The 16089-nt window shown below is 44.5% G+C and overlaps 2 protein-coding genes across 3 annotated transcripts in view; one reads left to right on the top strand and one right to left on the bottom strand.

Moving 5' to 3' along the window:
- Window positions 1-6320, bottom strand: part of FBXL19 (F-box and leucine rich repeat protein 19) — a 52451-nt gene extending 46131 nt beyond the window's left edge. The window contains exons 1-2 of one of the 2 annotated variants that reach the window (XM_081931991.1): window positions 6274-6320; window positions 4397-4447 (exon numbers count right to left, since the gene is read on the bottom strand). The gene's annotated coding sequence lies outside the window, so the exon portion shown is untranslated. Of the gene's footprint in view, window positions 1-4396; window positions 4448-4638; window positions 5946-6273 lie in introns of those variants that run through there. The other variant, XM_081931990.1, reaches the window with a different exon arrangement.
- A 5397-nt stretch (window positions 6321-11717) lies between these two features.
- Window positions 11718-15744, top strand: LOC309402044 (uncharacterized protein). The gene is made up of 3 exons (XM_081971539.1): window positions 11718-11907; window positions 13450-13572; window positions 14391-15744. The coding sequence occupies exons 1-3, from the start codon at window positions 11904-11906 to the stop codon at window positions 15296-15298; spliced, it is 1035 nt and encodes a 344-aa protein (XP_081827665.1). The 5' UTR covers window positions 11718-11903; the 3' UTR covers window positions 15299-15744.
- Window positions 15745-16089: the final 345 nt, after the last annotated feature.

The following is a 16089-nucleotide window of genomic DNA, read 5'->3' as shown; positions in this document are numbered from 1 at the left end:
CCTGTCTTATTTTCGGGGAAACACGGTAGTTGTGAAAAATGGTCATAGGTCACTTTTTTTCAAAGCCATTGCAACTTCAGTGAACAGTCACTAAAGGAACTGTCGTAAGTCAAGGACTACCTGTACACGAAGAGAGGGGAAAAAAGAAAAGCCTTTAAAAAAATGAGGCAGGCACAGTAAAAGGGAGAAAACAATACGCAGTTATAAAAATGGCAGCACGTCATTGTGAATTAGAGAACCGAAGTGCCACACCGCCAGATTGTGGAAGACGGATATAAGAAGAGCTTTTCTGAAAGGGATCCTGAGATGGCTAGAGAGTTGGATCTGGTTTCAAGATTTATGGCAGCCATAAGGGGTTTAGGACATAGGTGCAGTCACGCCGTCACATAGCTACGTACATAAAGCAGTTAATGCCACCATTCCTCATCTTGTTAGGGAGTTCAGAGAGATATGGATTACAAACAATATATAATAATGCTGTAGGTGGTTAAAAAGAAATTGGACTTTATCAAGACTCTTTGAGGGAGATGGGTAGCTCAGATAATAAATAAATAGATGGATGGATGGATGGATGGATGGATGGATGGATGGATGGATGGGTAGGTAGGTAGGTAGGTAGGTAGGTAGGTAGGTAGATAGATAGATACTATGTTTCCCCAAAAATAAGACCAGGTGTTATATATATATATATTTTGCTCCAAAGAATACATTAGGGCTTATTTTCTAGTTAGGTTATTTTCTACTTATTTGGGAGGAAATATAGCACTAATTGCATCCGTCTGGCTGACGATCTTAACTGGGGCTTATTTTGGGTAGGGCTTATATTACGAGCATCCTGAAAAAAAATCATGCTAGGTTTTATTTTGCGGCTATTTTCAGGGAAACAGGTTAGATAGATACAATGCAATCGAGCTATGACAGGGGTGTCAAACTCATGTGGTCACGGTGTCATCACGTGACGTATCGTAACTTTCCCTCCCCTTCATTAAACCGGGCATGGGTGTGGCCAGCGCGCAATGCATCCAGCCTGCAAGTTTGACACCCCTGATCTATTTATTATGTTAAATCAAATGATAGGGCTCTTTTGCATTTCTGTCTTCTCTTCTCACCAATGCAACGAAGGTCACCATGGTTTATATTTATTCTCACATTGTTTTCATAAAAAGGAGCCAAAAAAGAAGATAAGCCAATTTTTCCCAAGACACAACAAACAGGAAGGAGAATTAAATAAAAAGAGCTGCTTTCTGTATTGCTTTAGAATGGTTTAGAGATATGCAGATTCTGTTTTGATGTCATTATCTAAAAGAGGATTCTTTCAGAAAAAAAAAATCCTTGACAGCAATTATTTCAATCTTATGAGAGCCAATATATAGAAAATAAAAAAAATAAATTTGTTGTGCAAATTGACAAGAGTAAATGATGTTCCCCAAATTCCCAGAGCCTAGTTTTTTTTTTTAAAAAGCCTCTAATTTGGCTTAACCATGAAACACAAATCAAAATCAGAACCAAAGCTGAGATTTATTCTAGCTCACCCAGCAAAGTAGAATGTGTGGGCTTCAACTCTCAGAATTCCCCAGTCAGCATGCTGGGAATTGAAGTCCATATATCTTAACGTATCTGAGATTGAAAAACATTGGTCCAGACTGATTCCAAGGAGTTCTTGAGTTCTACTTTCAGAAGTATAAAGTGCAACTGAAAAGGTGAAAGTGGAATTTGAGAAAAGTGTCAGGACTGGCAAGGACAATAATGGAAGGGGGGAAAAAACCCAAGTGCAAATTTTGCAGATCAATCCTCAGTTACACCCCCTGTAGACCTGTCAGCCAGAAAATATGTGAATTATAGAATCCAAAGGCAAGACGTCTAGAAGGCAAAAGCGTTCTCTCTGCTTTTTTTTAAAAAAATGGCAACCTGATAGAAAAGCAATATATTTCTCAGGCCTTTTTTCTGTTGTCCAGAAAGATAAGAGAAGGATGGAATAATGGAAAAAACAGAAATTCAGAAGAAAGCACTATTATCAACTACTACAAAGGACATGCTTACATATAAAAACATATAAAAAGCATCAAAGATTAGCAGCTCAGATTATGATTTTTTTAAATCCTATTTTTCACACAAATAACCAACATTGTTTAAGTCCTATCACTGCCAATCAATGCTATGAGGGGAACAGAAGAATACAGAATGGCAGAAGTCAGGACAAAATTATTTCAGACTTTGAGAGAGAGAGGGAGGGAGGGAGGGAGGGAGGGAGGGAGGGAGGGAAATACAGTTGCCATTTTCAAATCTCAAACTGCTTTTTTGGTTTCTATTTAAAAAGGAAACCATGCAATGTGACCCTTAAAATTTATTTTTAATTTAGCATATGGCAGGGCCCTTAAAGGCATTTGACTATGACAGGAGAGGAGAGAAAGGACACAGAAAAAGAATTAACTATACTGGGGGACTCATCTGAGGATCAGAAATGAAACAAACCAATTCCAGACTGAAAGGGAAAATAGTGAACTACTAAAATAAAACACAAATATTGTGAAGAGGAGACATATTCATAAACATGCCCGGGATATGCATGCTCAGTTTATCAGTATCCCAACAGAGCTAGGAAAAACCTACTGATTTCTTATAAAGAAGAAAGGGAGAGAAACAGACTCAATGATATCTACAATGAATAAATAGCTTTCTATTTCTAAACCTACCCACCCACCCCCAAAAATTTTTAAGTGTGTGTTATTCTGAGATTAACCCAGGAAATAGCAAGAGATAGGTAGAAGGCACGTAAAAGAGAATCAATGATGAATGACTACATCTCTCCTGCTTGAGCAACCCGTACTCATCCTAATATATATATATATGTATGTGTGTGTGTGTGTGTGTGTGTGTGTGTGTGTGTTGTATTTGTACTTATAAATAAATAAAGGGAAACTAGTATAGATCTATTTCGCTAATTAGCTCTCATCAGCTAGCCATACCCTTACTGGGATTTGAACCTGGGCTGTATTATATCTTAGGCAGGAGTCTTAGCCACTATGCCACAGGCTCTCCTCCTTAACACAAATATATATATACACACACATACACACACGCACACGCACTCTCTCTCTCTTTCTGTTGATGGAACATTTTGTCTCTTGCCATCATTTTCATCCCTCCCCTACCTCTTTCTCCCAAGCATTTTAAGAGCAGGCAAAAGACAGAAAGGGAAAACGAACGTATGTATAAGGAACTTGGCTCAGATACCTCATCACGCCCCAGCCTGGCTTCAGAGCTGACAGGCCCGGTCTTGGCAAGGGTTCCCACACACCTCAACCTGGCCTTCCATGATGCCGGTTGCTGGGTTCCCCCTCAATTCTCTCCGCCAGCTGCAACCTGCTTGACACATCTTTTTTTCTGCTTTCCCTCCCTTCGGAAAGCCTTTTAAGTCAAGCTGTTTGGCGGCGGCGATCCTCCTCGGCTCAATCCTTCAGGATCACGCCGCTTCCTGATGGACATAACCGGAGCCATCCTCTACAGAGGGGCCCCTGAAATCGGCATGAAACGGCACCTCCCCTCTCTTCCCTTCCTCCCCCCCCCCACCCCCAGTTAAAACATGAGAAATACACAGAGGCAAGAGCGTTTTACGGCTGGTAATTCCTTCCCCTGGAAATCATAGAGGAGAAACTTTGGTTCCACGTTTGCCCCCGCGTACCCCAAAGCCACACCGCTCATCCCCTCTCCTTGCTCTCTCCCAGCTTGGGTCTACCTAGAGGTGACCAGATCCCTTGGAAAAAAACACCTGGCGAAATGATACAGCCTAATCTTGATTTCTTTATTTTTTCCTTTCACGGAAGAACAACAAAAATCCGAACACACACCAGCCCAAGGTGACAGAAGAAGCTGGAGAGGGAAGAATATCCAAGAAAACAAAAACAACAAAGGAGATTAAAATGAATAAGAAAAGGGAGAAAACACAATAGTAGATCAGGCACGGGGGTTGGGTGAGGGGGAAAGAGGAAGGAATGGCAATAGAAGCTCTAGATCAGCAAAAAATATTTGTGCAACCAGCCTAATAGCTTAACATCCCTCCCTGATTTCTGCATCTGAGTTGTTGTGATGCTTTTCTCACATGCTGTGTGCATTTCCCCACAACCTACCCATGCACAAATCTGTATTTTGGGAAGTGGATTCGAAAAGCATGGGCAATCCTGCTCAAAACAGAGCTCCACGGGGGGTTGGAAGGAGAAGGGCTAATTAATTTGGAATTGGGAAGATTAAGGTGGGGGGGGGAGGAGAAAGAATGTGTCCCTAAAAAAAGAAAGAAACAGGTTTTATTCCTTGGGGGGGGGGGATATTATTTGGCAAAGCCAAAAAGGGTAGAGGGGAGGGAGAGGGGGAAGGAGGCAGAGGAAGGATACAGACTTACCTTTGGGAAGCACATCTAGGCACCAAAGACTCTTCCCCATCCATCAGCAGCCTCCAAAAGAGAAAAGATGCAGCACATCTTAGAATTGTTACACACACAACCCAGGCAGACACTGGCAAAAAAAAAAGGTGCCAAAGGATGGGAGGAGAATGGAGGCGGGGAGCTCCCCCCCCCCCCACGCCCTTCTCCTAAAATCCCAAGGAAAGGCTTAGGAAGTAAGGTAGGGGAGATGGGTTACTCACCTGCTGTGTGGCCATGGGGTGGATGGCGATTCTAATGCTAGATTTGTTGTCATGGTGGGAAGTGAGGGGGGGGGGGAGAGAAGACAGAGAGAGAGAGAGGAGATCCAGCCAGTTGCTGAAGGATCTGTGTTTGCGTGCGGCTCAGAGTCACCCCCCCTCCAACAAAAAATGAGGAGTGGGGTGGAAAAGGGGGAAGAGGGGCGGGCCAATCTCCCCAAAGAGGCTATTACAAATTCATAGCAGCGGTGCCCCCCCTACACACATATACACACACACTCATACACACACACACCTCTCTTCCCCCTCTCCAGTTCTATCCTCCACTATTTCCTGCTTTGCCCTTGGGAGAAAACAAGGGAATGATATGTGAGAAGAGTTCTCCCCCCACCCCACCTCTCCCCACCGTTCAGTAATCAGAGAAGGAGCTCACACGCTGTGCCACACACACACACACACCTATTGGGGAGGGGGGGACACCTCCTGCACCCCTAATTTGGGATTAGATCCTTGGCATTCCCTAGGCGGGTGCAAACCCCCCCCCTCCAGCCCTCCTGGCTCCCTCTTGACTCCTCCTCCTCTTCTGCCCACCACTGAGATTTTCCTCAGTTGCCTGAACACCCACCCTCCCCTTTTCAAATGCAGGCAAGACCACTCCCCTCGCTCTTGCTGGAGGTGGAAGAAGAGGAGGAGGAGGAGGAGGAGGGGGCTCTGCCCTTTCTGGCTTCTCCCTCCAACTACATCTCCCTTCACTTTGCAGCAGGAAGGGGAGGAGGGGGTCTGGAGCTGCGCCCCCTCCCCAAGGATCAGCTCACAGCCCCTTCCCTCCTTTTCAATTAAGGGCTCATCTAGGGCATGGGCGGTCCTCCTCCCCACCCCCCAGAAAGAGTCCCCCCTCCCAACCTGGCACCCCCTCCAAAGCAATGCCAAGGGGGTATATTTTGGGGAGGGGGGGTCTGTTCCCCCTGCGGGATTGGGCGGGATGGGGGCTCTCTCAGCTCTCCCCCTCCCCTCCTAAGAGAGAGAGAGGCTGGTGCCCCCCACCCCTTCCTCTGCTCCTTCCCTCAAGGGGGCTCTGCGCTGCCCGGCTGTCCCTCCTCCCACATAAGGGTTTCTTTAAACCCACCCACCCCCCTTCAGGTTGGCAAATGGGGGAGTGGGCTTCAGACCCCGCCACAACTCCTCCAAGAGGAGAGAGCGAGGCTCCACGGTCCTGGCGGGGCCCCCTCCTCCCGTCTCTCTCATTCTCTCCTCTTTCGCATTCACTCACTCATTCGCGCATACTGATGCACACATCTTCGCGCACACACACAGACACACAAAACCATCATGGCGTCCCCAGGAAGCCCAAAAGGGAAACACTCGCCGCGCGCGGCTGATGGGAACGGTAGTTTTTCCCACCCGGCTTGATACATCCGGCTCTATGAGCGCTGGGGAGAAATAGGGACTACGGTTAATATGGCAGGCAAAGGTTCCGCGCAAGGCAGTATGGGGAGTGTGGTTTTATTTTCCCGGCTCGACGCCTTTGGGTGCCTTACGTTGCCACGGCCAGAGGAGGTGTTTTGGACTACAGCTGGGATGGCGGGCGGCTGCTGGAGCCACACTGCTTCATGGGAAGGGTAGTTTTGCTTTAACCACCGTATCGTATTGCGCCTTGCTTTCAAAGCGAAGTATTTGGACTCCATTGTAAGATGGCCACTAAGCATCATGGGAATGTAGTTCTCTCTTCACTGCCCGTCCTTTCATATCCTTATGATATTGGAGAGCATCTGGACTACAATTAATATGGTGGGTGGAGGGGGGGAGGGAGGAAATTCAGTCGAATAGAATTGTGGGAAGTGGCTTTAGTGTTTTCAAGACTGGCCAGATCCTCACTTTCAATTATTATAATTCAAAATTAATAATTAACTGTGGCTTATATTAATTAACAATTTACACCCTGCCTACACCAATCCACATGTGTAGAACCGCCCTTTCTGATTTGGTCTTGGGTATGTCTGAGCATGTGCAGGTTTTTTTTTTCCTTTACGAAGGAGAAGATATTTGGATTTTTTTCTTAAAGGGGAAAGGACTTACAAATAAAAAGGGACCAGTTATCAAAGTGAATTCAGAAAAATAAAAGTCTAGGGGAAAATAATGGTTTTTAATACCGTTACATGTTCTACAATAGAAAACACAGTTCCAACTTGCTAAAAACTCAAATTTATAATGACCATTTTAATTGGACTAAGTAATTAATCTATTTAAAATCCATTTGGACTAGATGACCTATAAGGTCCCTTTCAACTCTGTTAATCTGTTTTAAAAAATCATCAAATGGTATTCCAGCGGCTTTAAGCAACATACAATGCAATTCATGAACAATATTTCAAGCACTGAGATAAACTTTTCTATTATGAATGGATATTCTAATTGCAACTGAATAGCAACATATCCAAAGGTAAAACCTGAATTTGGCAATATAAGTTTACCTGTGGCTTGACTATGCATTACTGCATTAATTTATTCCCAAAAACCCAGATTTATCGGTGCAGTTTATCCGTGGATCCAAGCAGCCTGTGGCCTTTTGCAATTGACTGATGGAAATTTTGTCCGTGCAATTTTTTAAAGTGCCATTCAAGATTTTTTGGCATGGCACCCAATGTGATAATCACTCTGGAACTACCATATCCTATTTATTCCATACTGTAATCTTTCAATTTCAATTTCCAGAGCTTCATACTTTGTGATCTTCTACATTTCTTTATCTCTGCTGTAACACCAATTGTCCACACCTTCTTTTCAAACAATTGTATCTGATGTGTTTATGATTAATACTTAACCTGCTCACCTATGTAAATCTCTAGTACTTTGAATTTTCTCCCTTGAATCTCATGGAAATAATAAACCCTAATGAAATGCTGCTTCCTAGTGGTCAAACGTGGTGACTTCTAATGTGAAATATTCTAAGTTTGAAAGTGCTTTTTCCAACCAAGTTGCAAGATTGAATCCCCTGTTTTGAATGTGCAACTGAGCTGTTTTGACTTTAAAACACTTTTGGACTGTCGAGACCCCATTAAGGACAAAGCACTCAAGGACATCTTGCATACCACCAATGCCCTCCTTCAATATTGGCTGATTCTGTGGTCTTTCAGTATTTCTGTGTCTGTTCTTGCCATCTGAGATGCAGTCTGAAATGTTTTCGGTACTGATCTTGGTTGTTCATTTGCAGACATTTTATTAGCCAGCTAGGGCACATTATCATTGTTATCAGCCACAAGCCTCACACTTGCATTGATGATGTTCTTTAGTTGGGTAATGAAACGTTTGCAGTGAACAAACAAGCTCAGATAGCACTAGGAACTATACAGTTCCTCTGAGCTATAAATATTCTACTGATAAATGTTTAGAAGACGCCTCCTTGTGATCAGGAAAGTGGATAAATCACGATCGCAACAGAGAGAAAAAGATCAGGAGTCTGGAAGCATCTTTTCCAACAAACACATTTTATTAAAAGGCATAAGTTGAGTGCACTAAAATTTCTGTCCGTTAATCAAATGTCAGAAAAGGTACTACTCCCACCAGAGGCTAACATAGCTATCTCCTTTTATTGTTTAGAACAATGAACACTGGGAGTTGAACTCCACACATCTTACAGTTGCCAAGGTTGAGAAACATTAGCTTATGTGGATACCTTGGTCATATGAACCCACCTGGCACCTTAACAAACTGGTCCTTATGAAAAAAGAAGAAAAAAGAAAAGACAGTGTTTCAGATAGACCAGCGATGGCTAAACTTTTCGGTGCCAAGTGCCGAAAGCGTGCGTGCACGCCCATAATGCAATGCATGTGCATCTCTCCAGTTTCTCCCCCATGTGTGCCGCGCCCCTGTGCATGCGCCCTGCCCCAAGCACGTGCATGACCCATCTGTGTGCGCTTTGCCCCATCGCATGCGCACACAACCCACCCCTGTGCCCCACCCGTGCATGTATGTGCACCCCCGCATGCACTCCACCCCCCCACACGTGTGCACGCATCTCCCGCATGCGTGCCTCCTCCCATGCATGCTGGGCAGAGACCCAAAAACCAGCTGACCAGTGGGAGGTGCGCATGCGTGCGCAGTAGTGCTGATCTGGCGTGCCTGCAGAGAGGGTTCTATGTGCCACCGGTGATAGGTGTGCCATAGGTTTGCCACCATGGAGATAGACATACTGATAACTTCCGAAACTGTCAAAAAGCCCGGGAGAATTGGTACCTTTGAAGATTGATTAACAAATTTTGAAACCTGGGTATTATTAATGGCACAGATTTCTAATTCAATTGATCATTACTAATCTCCCTTCTCCCTTGCTGCATTCATATAGTTGGTAGACAGCTCTGTTCTCTTAATCTTCCAGGGCCTCATCAGATAATCCTGGGCAAGGTATTTCTTGGTCAGGCAGGAAAGATTCAAAGCATACTAAAATTGAAAGTTCTCAGGTGATCCGTTCATTAAACGAGAAGCAGCCTACAGCGCCATGCAATAGTAGTAGAAGCAGCTATGCTTCTGCCTTACTGACAGCCATATCTACATCCTACTCCAGAATAACCAATAGGCCTGGGAGATAAAAGAAGGCAGAGGCTGTTGCTGACATGTGTCTTGATTTCCCATAATGCCCTGGATTTGGTACAGTACTATACTATAGTAGTACTACAGAAGTATTACAATACTCCTGCAACATTGTGAGAAATAGATGGTTTACTACTGCATCCACATGGAGTGAGGCTGGTAAATATTAATCTTTCTGGAAACCTGTCAGACATGACTCTGGAAAATAAAATAGTTCTGATCATCAGTGTTACAGTTACAGACACTGTTTTCTACATAGTGGGTCATACCGGTATCTTAATTGAGAATGTTAAGCTAGTTTGGAAAACTGCTGATGTGCTGTTCAAATTCTCACTCAGCCATTAAATTTAAGGAGGATTTGGACCAGTCATTTTGTCTTAGCCTGAGCACTCCAGGAAAAAATAATAATAATCAACAATTCTCTATACACTAATTAATTTAGCTTGCTTGCTATAAGTCTAACCTAACTAACTTGCTCCCTAACCACTTATTGCAACTTAAAGGTCTATCTTTAAGGAAGGAATTGGAGAGAAGATGCCTTTAATTATTGTGAAAAACTGAATAAGGAGGAAACAAGAATATATGTATTCTGAACATTTTTGACAAAGGAAAACAGTTTTCTTAAATAGGCATGACGCTCCTACAGAAAGGACATTAATTTTTAAATAGTTCTCCACAAAGAGATAGGCTTGGCTGGACAAATGCTATGATGAAGATCTTCTTCAAATGTAAAGCTAAAGAGAGATCAAGATAATTTTTTTACCAGCCTGATGCCCTCTGTACATGCACCATCATCTAAACCAGTTGATAAGTCTTCCAAAGGAATAGTGGAAAATGTTCTCTATCATGAATGGAACTGAAGGACATTCACTGCTGATGGCTGATTTAGGCCAGTGTCTCTCAACCATGGCAAGTTTAAGATGTTATTACTTTAAGTAATGGCTGGCTGAGGAATTCTGGGAGTTGAAGTCCACATAATTTAAAGTTGGCAAGGTTGAGAAACACTGATCTATGGCAGGGGTCACCAACCTTTCGGACCTCAGGGACCACTAAATTCATAATTTTAAATCCCATGGACCACTAATATGATTTTTTTTAAAAAAAGATAAATAGTATTTAGTGCAATATAAAAAATGCAAATAATTTATCTGCGGGCCACCAAAATCTTTTGACCGGTTGGTGACTGCTCCTCTGTGGGATTCCTGGAAACTTGAGTTCAACTCAAAGGAAAACTTACTTTAAGTTACAGTCTTTTACTAGGAATGAATAGCACGAGTCAAAAAGAAGGCTGTGAAAATATCTACCGACCCCTCACATCCTGGGATAAATTGTTTCAACTTCTGTCCTCAAAATGACGTTATAGAGCATTGCACATCAGAATAGTTTTTCTCCCACATGCCATCACTCTGCTAAACAACCAATTCCCACAAAACTGTCAAACTATTTACTAAGACTGCATTACTATTCTTTTTCTCATCCCTCCTAATCCTATCTCCTTTTCTACTTATGATTAGAACCTTGTTGCTTGCATCTTTACGATGTATATTGTGTTAATTAGTTTCCTGGTATAATTTTGATTACTTATTTAGTATCCTATGACTATCACTAAGTGTTGTATCTTATTATTCATGATGAATGTATTTATGATGACTATGATCATGATTTATCATTTGTATCTTTTATGTACACTGAGAGCTTATGCCCCAAGACAAATTTCTTGTGTGTCCAATCACACTTGGCCAATAAAGAATTCTATTCTATAGAATAGCAATTAAGTAAGTGTCATAGGGAGGGTACCAACCAAACACACACCTTTTCAGGCACACCACATACAGTAGCTTCAAATTAAGATTTGGGGGCACGCAGCACCCACAGCCCAAAATATACTAATGTGGAAGTGTAAGGCTTTCTCACCTTCATTCAGGTTCACATGCCACATTAAGCCAAAGTGTTGTTTTGGTTGAGCAGGTTGTGTGAACCCTGGCTCAAGTGTTGTTCCAAAGCCCCATAGGATGCATCTATAACTGCAAGAGTCCAAATCCTCAATGAAACACATTCTTCCCAAAGCTGGAATGAGCACTGTGGAAATTCTGCAAGCAGGATTTGATAACAGAGTTGGGAGGGACATTGGAAGTCTTCTAGTCCAACCCCCTGCTCAAGAGGAAACCCTTAAACCTTATATTCTCTCTATCATCTTTTTCTCTCTCCCATCTCTCTCTCTCCCTCCCTGCCTCCCTCTCTCTCGCATTCTTTTCTCGCAAAATCTGAGGCTGTAATGCATCCCCCGCTGTCAGGGATCCTGTCTGACCCAAACCATCAGATGCAAAAAAGCTCCTCTGGGTCAGAAGGAAGAGTTAAAATGATAGAGCTGGAGTCTCCTCCACTTCCTAGACAGAAAGAAGGAAGCCGACGAAGCTTGGAGGGACATTGAATCGGGACGGGAACTTCCTGTCAAAGCGGGTGAGGGGGGGTATTTGGAACGTGCGCATGCGCGAATGGGCACACAGAAGGCAGTGAGGCTTACGTGCCTTTCCAATAGCTGAGGGGTGGGGGTTGAGAAAGGAAGAAGGTCTCTGAGAGCCCCTCCTCCCCAGAGCCCCCTGCCCAAGAAAAGAGCGGGCTGGGTGGACAGAAGAGCTGGATTCCACCCAGCCAGCCAGCATTGCAAAGAAAGACTTTTTATGCGTGAGTATTGCTGGCTTTTCCTAGCAAAACTGCCCTGCAGAACTGGGCTGGGTAGAGTTTGGGCATGAGCTGGAAAATTTGGGGTGGGTGAGTGGGTGGCATCTGGGAAGGTAGGTTGCAAATGGGGAGATATCTCTCGCTCCCCTCCCTCCCCCATGTATCTCTCCCTCCCCCCTCTCCCTCCTCCCTTCCCCTCCCCTTTCCCTCCCCCTTTCTCTTCTCCCTCCTCTTTTTTCCTCCCCCCCTCCTTTCCTCTCCCTCTTTAAGAAGAGACTGGACACTTGCCTGTCTGAAATGGTATACTTACGACCACAATTCTGCCCTGGATTTATGTTGCTAAGGGAGAAATGGGGACTAAAACATATGAAGAACAGTTGCAGGAACTGGGTATGTCTTATTTAATGAAAATAAGTACTGGGGGAGACATGATAGCATTGTTCCAATATCTCAGGGGTTGCCACAAAGAAGAGGGAGTCAAACTCTTCTCCAAGGCACCTGAGGGCAGGACAAGAAGCAATGGGTGGAAACTAATCAAGGAGAGAAGCAACTTAGAACTGAGGAGAAATGTCCTGACAGTTAGAACAATTAATCAGTGGAACAGCTTGCCTCCAGAAGTTGTGAATGCCCCAACACTGGAAGTCTTTAAGAAGAGATTGGATTATCATTTGTCTGAAGTGGTGTAGGGTTTCCTGCCAAAGCAGGGGGTTGGACTAGAAGACCTCCAAGGTCCCTTCCAACTCTGTTATTCTGTTCTATTTCTATTCTATTCTATTCTATTTCTATTCTATTCTATTCTAAATTTGTTCATTCACTCCATTTTGTGACTTGCCACAGTTAAGTGAATTTAGGGCAGTTGTGAAATTAGTAACATAGTTGTTCAGTGAACCTGGCTCCCCCATTCACTTTGCTGGTCAGAAAGTTGTGAATGAGGATTGTGTGCCAACCCCCTCCTAGGATGATGCAATGAACTTGTTGCCAAACATGAGAATTTTGATCCCGTGGCCACGAGGATGCTGCAACAGTCGTAAGTGTGAAAAATGATCGCAAGGCAAATTTTTCAGTGCCGTTCTAACTTTGAGCAGTTACTAAATGAACTGTTGCAAGTTGAGTACATATTCAGTCCCAGCTCATTTTCAGGGTTTGTGGAAAGAATGAAGTAAAGCAGGGAATCCCTGACGAAAGTAAAATAAGAAATAAAATATAAACTTTTTATGAAGCAGAAAGCAGAAAGCTTGCTCTAAATTCAACTTTGAGAATGGAAGCAAATTTTCTATGCTGGTCAGAGGTGGCTTGACAGCCAAGGAATATATTTACCTTTTATGAAGCTTGGAGGTAAACCTTGATAATGGAGGATTTTGAATTTGGTGTCTGTAGTCTTTATCTTCCACTCTTTCCACTTTTGTTACCCTGGGTTGGACGACGGTCCATCCATTCCTGCATCCCAGAAGATGGCCCACTAGAGATGCTTGTGGAGAGGAAAGATCAATGGAACAGGGAGATGAACAGATTTCATAGCCTATTTTCTTTCTCTGCCTTGGGCAGGATTTCCTGGAGGAAGAACCAGCATGATTTCTTTGATGGAGCAAAGGGAAGAACTACAGGCTGTGAATGAAAACCTTGGCCAAGAACCAGAAGAAAAGGAAATCAGGCAAGATGCCCGCACAGGTGAGGGGACAGCAAAACTCTGAAATGAATGGATGGGTGGATGATATCTACAGTATGTACTATTGGCAGTAGCAATAGCAATAGCACTTAGACTTATATGGGACGCGGTGGCTCAGTGGCTAAAACACTGAGCTTGTTGATCAGAAAAGTCAGCCTTCGGTGGTTCGAATCCCTAGTGCGGTGTAACGGATTGAGCTCCCGTTACTTGTCCCAGTTTCTGCCAACCTAGCAGTTCGAAAGCACGTAAAAATACAAATAGAAAAATAGCGAGCACCTTTGGTGGGAAGGTAACAGCATTCCATGCGCCTTCGGCGTTTAGTCATGCCAGCCAATGACCATGGACAGCGCTGGCTCTTTGGCTTTGAAACAGAGATGAGCACTGCTCCCTAGAGTCGGGAACAACTAGCACATATGTGAAAGGGGAACCTCTATCTTTATATACCTCTTCACTGTGCTGTACAGCCCTCTCTTAAGTGGTTTACAAGTCATCATATTGGCCCCAATAATCTGGGTCCTCATTTTAACCCACCTCGGAAGGGTGGAAGGCTAAGTCAACCTTGAGCCTGGTGAGATTTGAACTGCCAAATTGCAGGCAACCGGCAGTCAGCAGAAGTCCTCTACAGTACTGCACTCTAACCATTGCGCCACCACAACTCATAGTAGAAACCTAAAATGGAGTTCAAGACATTTATTGAATCATTTGTTTATAGGTTTAGATCCCATTTCTCTCTCTCTCTCAGTAACTGAGAGAGACATTTCATTAAAAAAACCCTACATATTCATATTTATTCCTTTATAATCTTTTTGGATCTTGCTAGAGGATGGAATGACCATGGAGAATGAAGACTGGGAAGAAGAAGAAGAGGAGGAGGAAGAGGAAGGATCTCCAGTTGTCCATGAAGGCCAGGACCTCAAGGTCCCCCCACAAGTCCTGGCCTGGGAGGAGGCATGTGAGGCTCTACACAGCAGGAGTATCCAGAATGGGGACAGGAAAGCCAGACCCAAAAGGGAAAAAATTTCCAGAGGGAGATGTTCTTGGGGTAACCAACACTGTCGTCCTGGCTACCGCTATGCGGGTACCGCCTCCCCCCGATTCTTTGACTGCCCCGATTGCGGGAAGCGGTTTACTCTGAGTTCCCACCTGATCCGGCACCAGCGGGTGCACACGGGGGAGAGACCGTTCGGGTGCCAATCCTGCACCAAGAGCTTTTCTCAGCGGTCGGACTTGGTGCGCCACGAGCGCACACACGCCGGGATCAAGCTCTACCGCTGCAGCCAGTGTGACAAATCCTTCTCAGAAAGTTCCCACCTCATTCGCCACCAGATGATCCATTCCGGGGAGAAACCTTTTAAGTGCAACGTGTGCGGCAAGCATTATGGGGACAGCTCCTACCTCACGGTGCACCAGCGAGCTCACACGGGGGCTCGGCCTTACCGCTGCGTTCGCTGTGGCAAGAGCTTTGGCCGATCCTCGACTCTCATCCGTCACCAACGGGTCCACGGGGAACCAGCGCCTTTCCCTGGGGACAAACCATGTCCCCGAGGAATTTGGACAGCATTCGCCTGCCTGTCGGGCGACGGGGACACAGAGCCACTTCTCTCCCCTCAGAGGAAGCCCACGTCACCGGCGCCATCCCTTGCGTCGTCTATGCTGTCCCTGGCGCCCCCTCCCCAGATGGACCCCCGTTCCATGAGGATTATGGGATGGCAATGGGGGATAGAATAAAAATAAGGCTGGTCGAAGGGCAGAGAATCAAAATGGAGTTGAGCCTGTTGGAAGAGGAGGACCAAGGATTGGATGGATAGCGGAGATCACCTTGGTTGCTAGGGTTACCTAAGGGGGTCCAATGGAGAAATAACTCCTTGGGAGAGCTGATGGACCACGTCAAAAAGGCTGATGGAGGGTAGAAGCAGCTTCTTAGCTGAGAAGTATTTCATAGTTGGGAATGACGAGAGTTAAATAACTGGTGAGGTTTTTTGCTTATTAAGGATAATTCAATATTGGGGATTATCAGAAAGGCCCCATAAGACACCCCAAAGGTGCTTTTTTAGGAGGCAACTGGACTTCCTTGTTTTTTTCTTTTCTTTTTGAAGACGTTTCGCTTCTCATCCAAAAAGCTTCTTCAGCTCTGACAGGATAGTGGGGAATGGAAGTAATCTGCATCCTTTTCCTTCAACAACCTTCTAAAAGGAGGCAAATGCCCTGCAGTCTGCAAGGAATACAAATCCTTCCATTCCCCCACTATCCAGTCAGAGATGAAGAAGCTTCTTGGATGAGAAGCGAAACATCTTCAAAAAAGAAAAAAACAAGGAAGTTCAGTTGCCTCCTGAAAAAAAGCACCTTTGGGGACAACCATGACCTGGATGACTTGAGAATCTCTACGGAGTTTTAGCACAACAGGAGAGCACTCCAAAGCAAAAGATCAATTGACTTGAGTTACAAAATTTGAGTCCCCTGATTTGGCTGGGGTAAATTAGCCACCAGGAGAAGGATGTGTTGATTGCCAAGGTGAGGCG

Source organism: Natrix helvetica (assembly GCF_964273705.1).
Source record: "Natrix helvetica genome assembly, chromosome: Z".
NCBI lineage: Eukaryota > Metazoa > Chordata > Lepidosauria > Squamata > Natricidae > Natrix > Natrix helvetica.
Note: the sequence above shows the minus strand (reverse complement) of the source record. Positions and strands in the feature narration are given on the sequence as shown.

Coding starts and splice junctions, on each gene's coding strand:
- LOC309402044 (XM_081971539.1), top strand. Junction 13,573..14,390: donor CAGGCAAGATGCCCGCACAG/GTGAGGGGACAG, acceptor GGATCTTGCTAG/AGGATGGAATGACCATGGAG.